This window comes from Tachyglossus aculeatus, chromosome 3 (assembly GCF_015852505.1).
Source record: "Tachyglossus aculeatus isolate mTacAcu1 chromosome 3, mTacAcu1.pri, whole genome shotgun sequence".
NCBI classification, from domain to species: Eukaryota; Metazoa; Chordata; class Mammalia; order Monotremata; family Tachyglossidae; genus Tachyglossus; species Tachyglossus aculeatus.
The window spans coordinates 46,287,086-46,303,558 of record NC_052068.1 but is presented as its reverse complement, the minus strand read 5'-3'; the positions used below and the strand labels follow the sequence as shown (position 1 = coordinate 46,303,558).

At 41.5% G+C, this 16,473-nt stretch overlaps 1 protein-coding gene across 1 annotated transcript in view; it reads right to left on the bottom strand.

The window, feature by feature from the left end:
* CTNNA3 (catenin alpha 3) overlaps nt 1–16,473 on the bottom strand; it is a 1,398,597-nt gene that overhangs the window by 1,109,666 nt on the left and 272,458 nt on the right. The window contains exon 6 of the mRNA XM_038743931.1: nt 3,272–3,538. Within this exon, the coding sequence (XP_038599859.1) occupies nt 3,272–3,538 (267 nt within the window). The remainder of the gene's footprint in view (nt 1–3,271; nt 3,539–16,473) is intronic.

Here is a 16,473-nt window from a genome sequence, read left to right as displayed (position 1 = left end):
TATCTACAGGCCCCCGATATCATCAGATTGGGAGGGACTGTACCAGCCTGGCCTGAACACCAGGTTTCTGCAGGGCCATTCAAATATCAAGCACTTAATACAGTGCTCTGCACACAGTAAGCGTTCAATAAATACAACCGAATGAATGAAGACTATTTCCCTCTCAGGTTTTCCTGACACTGCCTGATTCTGGGGTTCGGTCTGGTTTCCCATGGCAACTAAACTAAGACTTTTCTGGGTGAACCAGTGTTACATGGCTTCCAAAAGATGCCAGTATTGCAGAAGTTTCAGAAAATGGGAGGCATGGAGGGCGTAAAAAAACAAACGTCTCTCCATCCCAGGTGTGCTACATTGAGGCTGCTCAGGTTCAACCAAAGCGAGAAACAGCTTCTGAGTAGCAAAATCAACTTAGTTCTTCTCCTGATAACCCCATCCAAGCCATGCCTTGGCATTCTACCATTTTAGGCTGTATGACATCTCTTCTCCCTCTCAGTTCCACAAATTGGCTCAACAAATTGTGAATAATCAAGTTCCCAAGATAAATTAGAATCATTGTTTAATGACATTTTCAAATATTTTGAAACTATAATTTCTTCAACTCCAACCTTACTAATTTTCATTCCATTATGAATGTTACAGCATTCTATAATTTACTCTAGTACTCCTGTTAAATCAGTTGACCTAGCTTGTATATTGAATTCCACTTCTATTTTTTTCCATCAATAAATCTCAGGTTCAATTCAGAGAACCAGCTGTGGGTAAGAGAGAAAGATACAAAAAAACTTCTACATGGCTGTTGTTGAGTAAGCTTTCTGAAAGATTTCCACTCTATAAACATTTAATGAGACTTGCTCCCAATGGAGTATTTACTACATCAATTTATTTCATGGTGTTGTATTTGCAGGAGCAAGATAGAGCAAAGGTTATTTTGGATTCTGAACCAATACAGCTTCCTGTAAATAAAGGAAACTGCAATCATTTAATTTATACAATCATTAAAATAGGTTAAATGCTCAATAAATTCTGCTTATCTGCCTCAGACAGCCTCAGCTCCCATTTGGGTTACTAAGAAATGAAAATACAGTATAAAAAGTCGGTGATCAACACACAGTTTGCAATGGTTTGCTCTTCTGCAGACTTGACTAGGCCATGACAACTCAAAGAGTTGTAAGAAAATGTCCCCAGAATTCCTATCAACTACTTTGCTGATAGGCGTCAGCTAGGGCCCCGGAATTTAGAGCACCTTGAAGGAACTCTAGGGGATTGTTTCGCACTAGCAACCTTGCCTCCCTCTTCACAGCAGACTCACCTCCACTTCAACCCACACAGACCCTTGCCAGATAACAGGGAGGGCCAAGCCACTGGGCTTCACGCAGTCAAGGAGCTACAGGGCAATGGACTCTTTCTGCTTGGTCAGTGACTGTTAGGCCTCTGCTTCTCTACTACCCAGAATAAAGATTGCCACTAGTAAAGATTTCCTCAAAGTATGGGTTTTGTCCAAGGTCATCTGAAAGCATTTCATTCTTATAAATGGATATATATACACAGAGAGACATATATTTATATATGGGCAAATGTAAACTTTAAAATGAGCACCACAGATTGGATTTTGGGGGCATCCAGAGAAATACCAATATATCTCCTATCATCAAAGCCCCCAGGGTAGGAAGAAGGGAAAAGGTCAGAATGAGGTAACCCTTAGGAGGTATTCCTTCTTTAAAATGTTTGTGCTTCAGAGTATGAAGAGGGGAAGGGTTAGAAAGCCATAAGTCAGCAGATAGTCTGGCACAGGTGAGTTTCTTCTTTAAAAGGTCTCCAGGAGAGGAAGAGGAGAGAGAAAGATAGGTTAATACATTGAGTGTCTAATATATATAGTACTTGAGAATGTGCAGAGGAGGTAAAAGACACAATCTCAAGTGTCTTCTTATCTTTCTCTTCCTTCTTCCTTTTTTCTTCTCTTTTTTCTCCTTAAATAATCAACTGTATTTATTGAGTGCTTACTCTGTGAAGAGCACTGTATTAAGCACTTGGGAGAGTATTATACAACAGAATTAGTAGAGATATTCCCTATTCCCTGCCCATAACAACCTTACAGTCTAGAGAGAGCTTGTCTTGTCTTATGCAGCCGGGTCATCTCTGACACATAGCGATGCCATGGACACATCTCTCCCAGCACGCCCCACCTGAAATCATTCTGGTAGTGAATCCATAGAGTTTTCTTGGTAAAAATATGGAAGCAGTTTACCATTGCCTCCTTCCTTCCAGGCAGTAAACTTGAGTCTCTGCCCTTGACTCTCTCCCAAGCCGCTGCTGCCCAGCACAGGTGAACTTTGACTTGTAGCAGATTGCCTTCCACTTGCTAGCCACTGCCCAAGCTAGGAATGGAATGGGTATGTCTCTGCTTAACTCTCTCTACCATAGTCAAGACTTGTAGAGTACTGGAAACTCTACTGGTGTGACCTTGAGAAAGGAGAAGGAGCTTACCTTACTGCTATACTTATTTTGCCACTTAGTAGCTCCTCCCCTGTTTCAGGATTGCAAAATTATGCCAAAAAGAGGGGCAATTAAGTGAGTAAACATGGTATTTCAGGGGCAGTGTGATGTCACCAGCTTCAAAAACACAGATCCCATACGATGCACAATCTCAATTAAGACTGAGCCAAAAATGGATTTCCTACAGGAAAACTGCTTTCAAAAAATATGATGGATGTATGCAGTCACTGCCAAATTTTCATGCCAATCAATCAATTCCAATTCACATTCATTGGCAGAGATGTAAGAGTAGAGCAGTTGGATGATGCTCTAACTCAGAGAGCTTTTTAGTCGATGAATGATCCCTTTGGAAGGGTTAGTAGAGATTTTGTTCTGTTGTACAAGCTGAAAAGACACTCAACATCTTTAAATCACACATCCAGAAAGCAGTGTGGCCAAATGGATAACACAGGAATAAAAGTCAGGAGCCTTGGGATCTATCGAATTCCTGCTCTGCATCTTGCCCACTGTGTGACCTTAGGAAAGTTACTTAATTTCTCTGTACCCCAGTTTTCTCATCTGTAAAACACCGATTAAGTATCCGTGCGCCTCATGGACTTGTGTTTAATCTGTGCCTCATCCACTCCAGTGATTAGCACAGTACTTGACACATAGTAAGAGCTTACTTAGCTTATATAATATATTAATATATAAAATAAATATAGCTTCGTTTTAACAATGAACATCCCAATTGTATTTCCCCCCGGATCTTTCAATGACTTTCATCCCACTGGCTTACCTCAAGCTCATCAAGAGCACTTCCAAGAGTTGCTCCTGTCTGGGATGCTGGCTGGATAGTTGGATTCTGGATTCCTTGAGATGCGTTAGAAATGACATTGAGGGCATTCTGTATTTCATCACAAACAGTGTCCTTGCTTGCTCTTAGGGAAGCAACATCAGAATGCTCCAAACAGGCTGAACAAATTGAATGCAGAAGAGGAGAGTTTTGCTTCAGGGAGGCCCGGGCCCCTGCAATCTCATCTCGTTGGGTGGTGGATTTTAAGTCCTGGAAAAAAAAAAGGGGGAGGGGGGGCATATTTTCTGAAAATGTGATTCCTTCCATCATGGGAAGCATAAAAAACCTGAACTTGTTCTTCCAAAAGTTGGCTATGAAGGAAATTCAGAAACATGAAATATCCCCAGAAAATGTTGGTCCCTTTTATAAATTATGCAATGTGAACAATGACATCCAGTTAATAAGGAAATTTCAAAAATTTAAACATGTAAAATCAAAAGAACATGTCATCAATTAATTTGCTTTTCTTCTCCATTTTGATTCAAATGTATATTCTGGAGACCATATAATTATGTGCATTAAAAGCCAGGAGGATATACCCTAATGCTGTTTGTGCCCTGGCCCCTAAGAAAATCTTTTCAAAATAATTTCAAAATTAACAGACTTCATTAATTCCCTTCTTAAATGTCTTATTAATGATATAGATGATTCTACTCTTGCTCACAGCTCACTCTGCCACAAAATTCATTATGGCCTCCAAGTTCAGCTCCATGATGGCCTGTTACATCATTTGCTCAAACACAACTGCCCTATGTCTGACTGGTCACCTATGAAACAAGGTGAACCAATCAATCAATCAATCAATGCTATTTATTGAGCGTTTACTGTGTGCAGAGCAATGTACTAAGCACTCAGGAGAGCACAATGTAACAGAGTTGGTAGACATGTTCCCTGCCTATGATGAACTTGTACTCTAGAAGGAGGGAGTTCACAGTCTAGAGGGCAACTCGTGCCCCTCCTTACATTTCATGGATGAGGACAAATGAAATGATTAATCTGGAAGACAAAAGTCCTAAGACAAATTACAGATAACATTATAAAGTTAGGAAACCATGGTAACCCCCTAGCTATTCAATAAACCTTTGAGCCTGTTTTCCTGAAAAGGAGCCCTCTCTGTTCCACAATTCATCCAGATCCTTATTCATTAGAAAAGATGATTGCTCACAGAGTGAGAAGACAGCAAAACTTCAAGGAGCACTCACCATACTGTTTGTGTACCAGTCACTTTGGAAAAGACTCCTTTCAACCTTATCCACAACATTTCTTTCCTTCTCTTTGACTAATTCCCCTGCCACATCTGCCTTCTTTATTAATCTATGTTTAACTGTTCAGTTTTTCCAGCAAAATCTTTCTGATATTTCAGTATGTTCTACAACACTTTATAGCACACACTTCCTACTTCACAGTGTTCTTTGGAACTTCAATAATTTAATGTGTGTAAAAAGCACCCAGAGTTCCTCAGAGAGGGGACATTAGGAAATTAGAAATATCCAGAAATAGCTGTAGAAAACTCACTGTGTATTGGGCTACAATTGAAAATACATATATAATTCCTTAACTATTTAGGCTGTTTAGCTGGTTTCTGGTAGGTGAGCATTACAGTTAACGTAAATTACTCTGAAATAGGATGAAGTAGAAGAATAATTGCCCTTTTCTGCTGATGGAAGCTATGTATATTTGGCTGTAAATTGTAACAGCTTTAATTCTAAAAATGACAGGAGACTTAAAACCAAAGATCAAGATGATTTTTTAAACTCACTGTTTTCTAGTATATTTGACTGCTAAACCTGTACTTTTCTACCACTGGGCAATGTATTATATAAAGCTTGTGACATACACCAATAAGAGGTCCATTATATATTCATATGTTCAGGAGTACTGTACTCTGGACACTTGATATGTGCCCCACCCATAACCCGACAGCACTTACTACATATCATTAAATAATTTATTATAAATTATTTATTTCTATTAATGTGTCTTGCCCTCTAGACTGTAAGTTCCTTATGGGCAAGGAATGTGTCTCCTAATTCTGTTGTATTGTACTCTCCCAAGCACTTAGAACAGTGCTCTGCACATAGTAAGCACTCAATAAAAACCATTGATTGATTGAGTATACTCTCTATCATATTTGCACAGTGTACCACAGAGGCAATGTACTCTCACAAACACTCAGTACAGAACTCTGAACACAGTAAGCACAACATAAATATCATCGATTGATTAGTTGGCTGCAAAGTAGAAAAACAGAGATCTGTTGGAGACCACTCCATGCCCAGACATCCCCATATCTTTATTCCTTTGAAGTGAAGGGAGAAAAGAAATGAATTACATCAGTGAACTTAAATGTTTAGGGAAAAAAAGATCTTGACATGTACTACTTGAAGGTCTGAGTGCATTCCTCAGAGGAGACATGCTCATGCTACATTGGCTGTCTCCCCTTTCTCTCTTCCAAATATCTCCTTCATCCCCTCTAATCTGGCTTCTGCCTCCTACACTCCACAGAAACTGCCTTCTAAAAGATCACTAATGATCTCTTTCTTGCCAAATCCAATGTCCTCTATTCCATCCTAATCCTCTTCAACTTCTCAGTTGCCTTCTACGCTGTCAACCGTCCTTTTCTCCTGGAAACATTACCCAAACTTGGCTTCACTGACACTGTCCTCTCCTGGTTCTCCTACCTCTTTGGTTGTTCATTCTCAGTCTCTTTTGCAGGCTGCTCCTCTGACTCCCACTCCCTAACTGTGGGTGTCTCTCAAGGTTTAGTTCTGGGTCCCCATCTATTCTCTAATTACACTCACTCCCATGGTGAACTCATTTGCTCCCATGGCATCAAATACCACCTCTAAGTGGAGGATTCCCATATCTACAGCTCCAGCCCTGATCTCTTTCCCTCTCTTCAATCTCGCATTCCCTCCTGCCTTGAGGACATCTCTACTTGGATGTCTCACCAATACATCAAATTTAAAATGTCCAAAACAGACCTCATCTTCCCACCCAAACCCTGTCTGCTCCTTGACTTTCCTGTCTCTGTAGACAGCACCACCATCCTCCCTGTCTCACAAGCCCATAACCTTGACATTATCTTCAACTCATCTCTCTCATTCAACCCATTTATTCTATCTGTCACCAAATCCTGTCCATTTAACCTTCAGAACATCACAAAATCCCACCCTCTCCTCCCCATCCCAACTGCTACCACATTAATCCAAGCAGTTATCCTATTCCAACTTTATTAGTCTCCTTGCTGACCTCCCTGCCTGTCACTCCCCAACCTGGTCCAAACTTCACTCAGCTGTCCAGATAATTTTTCTACAAAACATTTTAGTCCATGTTTATCCACTCTTAGAAAACCTCCAGTAGTTGCCCATCCACCTCCGCATCAAACGGAAACTCCTTACCATTGACTTTAAAGATTTAATCACCTTGCCCCTACCCACTTTATCTCCCTGATTTCCTACTATAGTCCAGCCCTCACACTTTGCTCCTCTAACATCAATCTACTCACTGTACCACAATCTCATCTATCTTGATACCTCTGACTCCCTAACCTGGGCTCTTTCCACTAAGCCATGCTGCTTGTCTGATATATATTTTAAATCCATAGCTTTCATAGATTTGGGCATTAAAACCAAAGCTTTTCGTAGATTTTATGCATTAAAACCATAATGCTGTATGCAAAATTCTATGAGTCCATTTGTTTCATTCTTCCACGCCTGAATCTAAGTACCCACAGATGAACCCCCTCCTGCGGGGTGTGTCAGAGAGGGAAAGACAGGTGTGCCTAGAGTGGGAACCACTGACATAATTTTAATTGTTTTCTCAAGACTAAGGTAATGTGCAAATCCCAGAAGCATTCATTCACTGGACTCCTTCCTTCCTTGACTTCCCCCTCTGCCAAGATACTGTGTGCTAACTACCTCACTGTGGCCTGGGCAGCTTCAAATTCCATCTGAAAACAAAATAGTTTGATGATAATTTGGCTCCTTTCCCCCCAAAAAAATCTAATGGGGAAATTTTTGCAAAATCTCAGTAGACTGATGCAAAAAGGTAAACTAACCTTTTACTGAGAGAGACAGAGAGTAGGAAAGGATTTGACATAATCTACATTTTTTAAAACCAATAAGTCATTAAACAGGAGAGAAGGAGTGTTTTACTGCTCTTCCACCTTGGTTCCCTGTTTTCCCACTTAGTATTAATAGGAGAAGTCCAATAAAACAGAAAATAAAAGATAACTTCAAATTCAAATAGAAATCTGAGAAGCCATATAACAATAACATTAAGATGCCCCAGGGTCTGTATCCTGGGCCATTAACACATGACTTGGATGGTTCAATTGCATACAAAATGAATACTAATAGCTCCCCCCAAAACATCCAGGAGAGCATTATTACTTAATTCTTATGCAGGCTTGTGTGTCTGTCTGGGAAAAAGCTCTCCAAAATGTTATGGGTTCATTTCCCAGCCATCCAAGGCATATATAACACACATCCAATCCTCATTGTTGTCTATCGCTTACAGCTTCAAAAAAACTCCACCAGCAATCATCCACTATTATGATTAAAGTAAAAAAATCAGTAAAAGGAGATGTTTCAATAAGACCACTTCTATGTATTTGTATTCTTTCCTTGCCCCAGTAGGCTGCTTTGTACATCTTTAGCCATAGAGCCTTAAAAGAGTTCAAATATCCATAAAGTAGAAGATACTGTTAAATGTTGGAGTGAATTCACATTTCTTAGAATTTTAAGATATTTTTCTTCTAACTTTCCATAGAATCCACCACAGGTCAGGTCCTGGGGAAGATGAAATCACCCTCAAATGCCCAGAGAAAGCTCAGATTGACTGTCAGTAAGGAAGTCAGGCAAAATAGTTTACGGCCACCCGGTGCCTTGCCAAGTGTTGTTTCAGTGGGTTAATCTCCTAAACCATCCCTATGCCAGAGCTCTGAGAGCACTGTGGGGTGCCCCATCACAATCACCACAATACCCAAAGGATGGAAGGAGGCCCTTCGCACCCCAGGGTTGGTAGCTAATGTGACCAAAATCATCATCAATCGTATTTATTGAGTGCTTACTGTGTGCAGAGCACTGTACTAAGCGCTTAGCACTGTACTAAGTGAGATAGAGATACCAAAATGCATAGAGCACCAAAATGTGCTATCAGCTGCACTCAGTCCAGCTAGACAAACTCCTCAGTTTAGCCCACTAATTGATAACCGTGGTATTTGGTAGACACTACGCACCAAGCACTATACTAAACACCGCAGTACAGACAAGATAAAGTCCCACATGGGACTCCGGAGGTTTTGGCAGAGTAGATAGAGAATGGGCCTGGGAGTAAGAAGGTCATGGGTTCTAATCCCGGCTCCACCACTTGGCTGCTTAGTGACCTTGGGCAAGTCACTTCACTTCTCTGGGCCTCAGTTCTTCATCTGTAAAATGGAGATTAAGACTGTGAGCCCCATGTGGGACATGGACTGTGTCCAACCTGATCAACTTGTACAGCGCTCAATGAACACGATTGAATGAATGAATCCACCCCAGTGCTTAATACAGTGCCTGGCATGTAGTAAGCCCTTAACAAATACCCCAACTAGGAGGAAGAACAGATATCGAATCCCCATTTTGCAGGTGAGGGACCTGAGGCGCAAAGAAGTTAAGTCACTTGCCAAAGGTCACACAGCAGTCAAAATGGCAGAGCCAGGAGTTAGAACCCAAAAGAGCTGAATCAAAAAAAAAAAAATAAGCAAACAAAAAGCATTCAAATTTTCTGTGTAATTAAAATTACAAATCAAGGCAAGAGCTGATCATTTTGCTGAAAGGCAAGAGTATTTATAGATTACTCAATCAATCAATGGTATTTATGAAACACTTACCGTGTGAGGACTACTGTACTAAGCAATTGGGAGAGTACAACAGAGTGTCGACATGTTCCCTGTCCGTAAGGAGCTTACATTCTATTCTAGCAGGGAGACAAACCATACTATAAATAAATTATATAAGTGTTGTGGAACTGAGGGTGGGGTAAGTATCAAGTGCTAAAAGTGTACAGATCCAAGCACATAGGCAATGCCTAGGGAGAGGGAGGGAGTAAGGGAAAAGAGGGCTTAACTGGGGTTGGCCTCCTGGAAGGGATGAGATCTTGAAAGGTGGGGAAAGTGGTGGTCTGTTGGATATGGACGAAGAGGGTGTTTCAGGTCAGAGCAGAGCACCACACTAAGCACTTGGGAGAGTAGGATACAATGCAAATGGGTAGACGTAATCCCTGCTGGGCAATTCATCCAAATTCCCAGACACTTTCAAGTACTCCCTGCTTTCTGGCCAATCAGAATAATGCAGGGCCCTGTTGGCAACCCCTACAGAGAGCTCCACTGGTAATCCACAAGACAGAAACACCATGAGTGGAGGCCCATGTTATTTTTTTTAAATCAATCAATCAATCAATCAATCGTATTTATTGAGCGCTTACTGTGTGCAGAGCACTGTACTAACCGCTTGGGAAGTACAAGTTGGCAACATATAGAGACAGTCCCTACCCAACAGTGGGCTCACAGTCTAGAAGGGTCACAGTCTTAGTATTTGTTAAACACTTAAGCCCTTGTTAAGCATTTTCCAGGCACTGTACTAAGCCCTGGGGTAGACAATAACAATAATAATTGTGGTATTTATTAAGCACTTACTATGTGCCAAGTACTGTTCTAAGTGCTGCGGTAGATACAAGGTAATCAGGTTGGACACATTCATTCATTTATTCATTAAATCATATCTGTTGAGCACTCACTGTGTGCACAGCATTGTACTAAGTGCTTGGAAGAATACAATACAACAGTAAACAGTCACATTCCCTGCTCACAACGAGCTTACAGTCTAGAGGTGGGGGGAGACAGACATACAAATAAATTACAGTTTCTCCCTTCAGACGGGTCGCCCCTTGAGGGCAGGCGACCCTTCGGTGACCATGCAAGAAAGTAAATCGATGAGAATCTGTCATGGCAGACGGGAAAGGACATCGATAAACGTGAGTGAAAGTCAATAATAATAATAATAATAATAATAATAATAATGATAATGGTATTTTTTAAGCACTTACTATGTGCTGAGCACTCATTAAGTACATGGAGAAGCAGCGTGGCTCAGTGGAGGGAGCCCGGGCTTTGGAGTCAGAGGTCATGGATTCAAATCCTGGCTCCACCAACTGTCAGCTGTGTGGCTTAGTACAGTGCTAAGCGCTTAGCTCTGCACACAGTAAGCACTTAATAAATATGATTGAATGGATGAATGAATGAATGACTTTGGGCAAGTCACTTAACTTCCCTGAGCCTCAGTGACCTCATCTGTAAAATGGGGATGAAGACTGTGAGCCCCCCGTGGGACAACCTGATCACCTTGTAATCTCCCCAGCGCTTAGAACTGTGCTTTGCGCGTAGTAAGTGCTTAACAAATACCATTATTATTATTACTATTGTTATTATTATTATTATCATGTCAGCGCTCAATAAATATGATTGAATGGACGAATGAATGACTTTGGGCAAGTCACTTAACTTCTCTGAGCCTCAGTGACCTCATCTGTAAAATGGGGATGAAGACTGTGAGCCTCCCGGTGGGACAACCTGATCACCTTGTAATCTCCCCAGCGCTTAGAACTGTGCTTTCCGCGTAGTAAGTGCTTAACAAATACCGTTATTATTATTATTATTGTTATTATTATTATTATCATGTCAGCGCTCAATAAATATGATTGAATGGATGAATGAATGACTTTGGGCAAGTCACTTAACTTCTCTGAGCCTCAGTGACCTCATCTGTAAAATGGTGATGAAGACTGTGAGCCTCCCGTGGGACAACCTGATCACCTTGTAATCTCCCCAGTGCTTAGAACTGTCCTTTGCGCGTAGTAAGTGCTTAACAAATACCATTATTATTATTATTATTGTTATTATTATTATTATCATGTCAGCGCTCAATAAATATGATTGAATGGATGAATGAATGACTTTGGGCAAGTCACTTAACTTCTCTGAGCCTCAGTGACCTCATCAGTAAAATGGGGATGAAGACTGTGAGCCTCCCGGTGGGACAACCTGATCACCTTGTGGCTTCCCCAGCGCTTAGAACAGTGCTTTGCACATAGTAAGAGCTTAACAAATACCATTATTATTATTATTATTATTATTATTATTACAGTTATAATAATGATGGCATTTATTAAGTGCTTACTATGTGTAAAGCACTGTTCTAAGCGTTGGGGAGGTTACATGTACATAAGTGCTGTGGGACTGGGAAGGGGGAAGAACAAAGGAAGAAAGTCAGGGTGATGTAGAAGGGAGCGGGAGATGAGGAAAGTGAGGCTTAGTCTGGGAAGGCCTCCTGGAGGAGATGTGCCTTCAATATGGCTTTGAAGCAGGGGACAGCAAGTGTCTTGTCAGATTTGAGGAAGGAGGCCATTCCAGGCCAGAGGCTGGACATGGGCTAGGGTTTGATGGCAAGACAGGCAAGATCGAGGCACAGTGAGAAGGTTAGCACCAGAGAAGCAAATTGTGTGGGCTAGGTTGTAGGAGAAAAACGAGGTAAGGCAGGAGGGAGCAAGGTGATGGAATGCTTAACAGCCAATGCTGAGAAGTTTTTCATTCATTCGTTCATTTAATCACATTTATTAAGCACTTACTGTGGGCAGAACACTGTACTAAATGCTTGAGAAAGTGCAGTACCACAATAAACAGTGACAATCCCTGCCCACAGTGAGCTCACAGTCTAGAAGGGGAGAGAGAGACATCAGTAAAAATAAACAGACATCAATACAAATAAATAAAATTACAGATACATAGGTAAGTGCTGTGGGGCTGAAGTAGTGTGGCTTTTTGTCATATTTTTTACTCTATTTTGCTTGTACATATCTATTCTTTTTCATTTTGTTAGTATGTTTGGTTTTGTTCTCTGTCTCCCCCTTTTAGACTGTGAGCCCACTGTTGGGTAGGGACTGTCTCTATATGTTGCCAATTTGTACTTCCCAAGCGCTTAGTACAGTGCTCTGCACATAGTAAGTGCTCAATAAATACGATTGATGATGATGATGATGATGATGGCTTAGTGGAAAGAGCACGGGCTTGGAAGTCAGAGGTCATGGGTTTGAATCCCGGCTCCGCCACTTGCCAGCTGTGTGACTTTGGGCAAGTCACTTAACTTCTCTGTGCCTCAGTTCCCTCATCTGTAAAATAGGGATAAAGACTGAGCCCCATGTGGGTCAACCTCATATTCTTGTGCATACCCCAGTGCTTAGAACAGTGCTTGGCACAGAGTAAGCACTTAATAAACAAAATCATTATTATCATTATCAAGAGCAAAGGCAGCAAGTCAGGATGATGCAGAAGGGAGTGGGAGACGAGGAAAAGTGGAACTTAGCCTGGGAAGGCCTCTTGGAGGAGATGTGCCTTGAGAAGCAGCGTGGCTCAGTGGAAAGAGCACGGGCTTTGGAGTTGGAGGTCATGGGTTCAAATCCTGCTCCTCCACTAGTCAGCTGTGTGACTTCGGGCAAGTCACTTAGCTTCTCTGTGCCTCAGTTACCTCATCTGTAAAATGGGGATTAAGACTGTGAGCCCCCCGTGGGACAACCTGATCACCTTGTAACCTCCCCAAAGCTTGGAACATTGCTTTGCACATAGTAAGCGCTTAATAAATGACATTATTATTATTATTATTAATAAGACTTTGAAGTGAGGGAGAGTAATTGTCTGCGGATTTGCGAAGGGAAGGTATTGTAGGCCAGAGGTGGGATATGGACCAGAGGTCGGTAGCAAGAAAGGCAAGATCAAGGCACAGTGAGAAGGTTAGCACTAGAGGAGCAAAGTATGCAGGCCAGGCCGGCAAAATATGCTGCTTCCCTTTCAAGATAACCTGGCTGGACACAGTCCCTGTTCCATATAGGGCTCACAGTCTTCATCCTGATTTTACAGTTGAGGTAGCTGAGGCAGAGAGAAATTAAGTGACTTGACCAAGGTCATGCAGCAGACAAATGGCAGAGCAGAGATCAGAACCCAGGTCCTTTGAAGTCTGACCAGGCATCTGCCTGGGACAGGGCCAGAGGAAGATGGGATGGAGAAGCACACCAGGATCAGGTAAGTTACCTTACCCACTTTGCAAAGTACAGCCCCTGGTTTACTTAGAATAACACGACCACTCATTAATAGTGAAACACTGGTCAGGCCCACTGATACGGCACCAGCGAGGACCTACGCTAGACGAACCCCACCAACCCTGCTCAAAGTCCTTGCCCCCAAAGAGTGAAAAATACGGAAGGACTAAATAATTAGGTTAGGCTCGTGATCAGTGGTTTTAATGTTTTCAGGGCCCTACTGAGAGCTCACCTCCTCCAGGAGGCCTTCCCAGACTGAGCCCCTTCCTTCCTCTCCCCCTCGCCCCCCTCTCCATCCCCCCATCTTACCTCCTTCCCTTCCCCACAGCACCTGTATATATGTATATATGTTTGTACATATTTATTACTCTATTTATTTATTTTACCTGTACATATCTATTCTATTTATTTTATTTTGCTAGTATGTTTGGTTTTGTTCTCTGTCTTCCCCTTTTAGACTGTGAGCCCACTGTTGGGTAAGGACTGTTCTATATGTTGCCAACTTGTACTTCCCAAGCGCTTAGTACAGTGCTCTGCACACAGTAAGCACTCAATAAATACAATTGATTGATTGATTGATTGATTGATTTCTATAAGTGGGACAGGACACATTTTCATTTAATTTCTTCTTCCTCGGTCTAAGTGATGCAAGTTAGACAACCTGTGGGAATTTGGAACAGAAAAGAAATGGGTTCTTGTACTGATAGACATTTCCTTGGTCCTGCCGGAGAGAATGCAGGACTCAGGAAACTCAGCAAGGCTAGCTGACGCGTCCCTGCTCATTCTTAGTCCCAACTCCATGTGCGATTCCACACGGCTCTCTGATAGCAGGGAACAGTGTCTACGAACTCTGTCATATTATTTTATTGTTCTCTTCCAAGCACTTAATACAATGCTCTGCACACAGTAAGCACTCAATAAATACAATTGATTCACAGAGTCTAACCTTGAGTAGCTGTCACATAATCCATGGGACAGGGATGGGGGATGCACTTGGGAAGTCTAAAATTATACAAAAAGGTAAAGAAGGAATGGGATTCATTCAGCCTCGTCAATCGATCAGTAGCATTTATTTAGTGCTTACTGTATGCAGAACATTGTATTAAGTGCCTGAGAGAGTGCCCACAAGGAACTTACAGTCTAGAGGAACATTCATTTTAAATGCAAAATCCATTAGGCTAAATAGGCTGGCTGTGGACTAGCCTTTAAAATGACTTTGAAATGACTTAGCCCTCTTCTAAAAAACTGTGACAGTACCTCTTAGTACTTGTCTTGCTGAAATGTCAATCTCTGGCAGAACCAGTGTTTTCACTGTAGACAATCTAAATATATTTTGCATTTTTTCATAGTGAGAAGTACTGTTTTGTTTCTCCATTGCCAAAATTTTCAGAATAATATTTAGTACCTATTTCTTTCCCAAATCTATCTAGGTCCTAAGAAGCTGTGGATAAGGGAAGGAGACAGAGAGAGAAGGTTCCACTTTCTTTTGGGGCTATGGACGGAAAATGAAGGCTTTGGAACTGATTATCCATATTTTTCAGAAACCCCTGGAGCTGTCTCCCTTCCTGCATTAGTCACTAATATAGGGAGTTGGTTGGATAGCCTGAAGAGGAGAAAAAAATCTTGGTTTCCTCCAAGAGATTGGTCTTTTCCCCATTCCTTCCAGATTCTTTATTAATAATCCTCTGAATTTATCAAATTTCCTGCTCTCTTCTTTTCCCTCTCCTTCTCCCCCTCTCCCTCCCCCTCTCCCTGCCCCTTCCCCTCTTCCTCTCTCTCCTTGGAATGACAGTGTTGCCATGGGTATGTGAATCCACTGGGTGGTCAGGATTACCAGAATGTTATTCCTCCTTGAACTGCCTAGATGCTGGAATAGAAAACAACAATGCATACCCACATCATCTGGTCTATGTTTGCTGATTAAATCAGCTTGTTCCATGAATGAATGCTATCCACATTACTGTATAATGCAGATTAGCAGTGCTACACTCTGGAGAGGAATATGCATTTAGGACCAAATAGAAGTAGCAGATGACTAAATTGTCTTTTTTATCTCCCTTCTCCTTTCTACCATAAATACAACAGATGCATGATGCTGGAATATTGACAATCTTCCAGAAAGCTGGTGTTTGCTGCCAATCAAGAAACAGCTCATTCTTTTTTTTTACAGATGCATCCCCTGCATATGCATCAAAGTTAGAAAACATTATTGTTTTTGTTTTCTTTTTTTCCACTGTGAAAAGCAGCAGCAGCGTGGCCCAGTGAAAAGAGTTAGGGCCTGGGAGTTAGAAGGCCCTGGGTTCTAATTCCAGTTCCGTCAGCTGTGTAACCTTGGACAAGTCAGTTAACTTCTCTGGGCCTCAGTTACCTCATCTGTAAAATGGGAATTAAGTCTGTGATCCCTATGTGGGACAGGGACTGTGTCCAACCTAATTATTTTGTATCTACCCCAGTGCTTAGTACAGTCCCTGGCACATAGTAAGCCCTTTAAAGATACCATAAAAATACCTCAAATCAGAAATCTCAACTAGATTACCAACTGTATACAGAGTATGGTTCTTTAAAAAGCTAACTCTGCCCTTTATTTAATGGCAAGCATAGACTTTTCACTGGGCCTGCACATACTGGATAAAGTGGGGAATTTGGGAAATATCAGATTGGTTAGTTCAATTCTGTATAAAAACAACCCGGGTAGGGCATGAACAATCTAATCACATTGACTACATGAAGAAAATCAACTAGAAATTGTTTGGTTGATCAATTAACCAATACTATTCATGAAGAGATTACTGTGTGCAGACCACTGTACTGAACAATTGGGAGAGTATAATAAAATAGACATAATTCCGTCTTCAAGGATTTTACTATCTAGCAAGGGAGGATGGCACTTACATTATAGGTAGGAGGAAGTAGTAGAGTATATAAACACACATATACATATATATCAATCAATCAATCGCATTTATTGAGCACTTACTGTGTGCAGAGCACAGTACTAAGCACTTGGGAAGTAC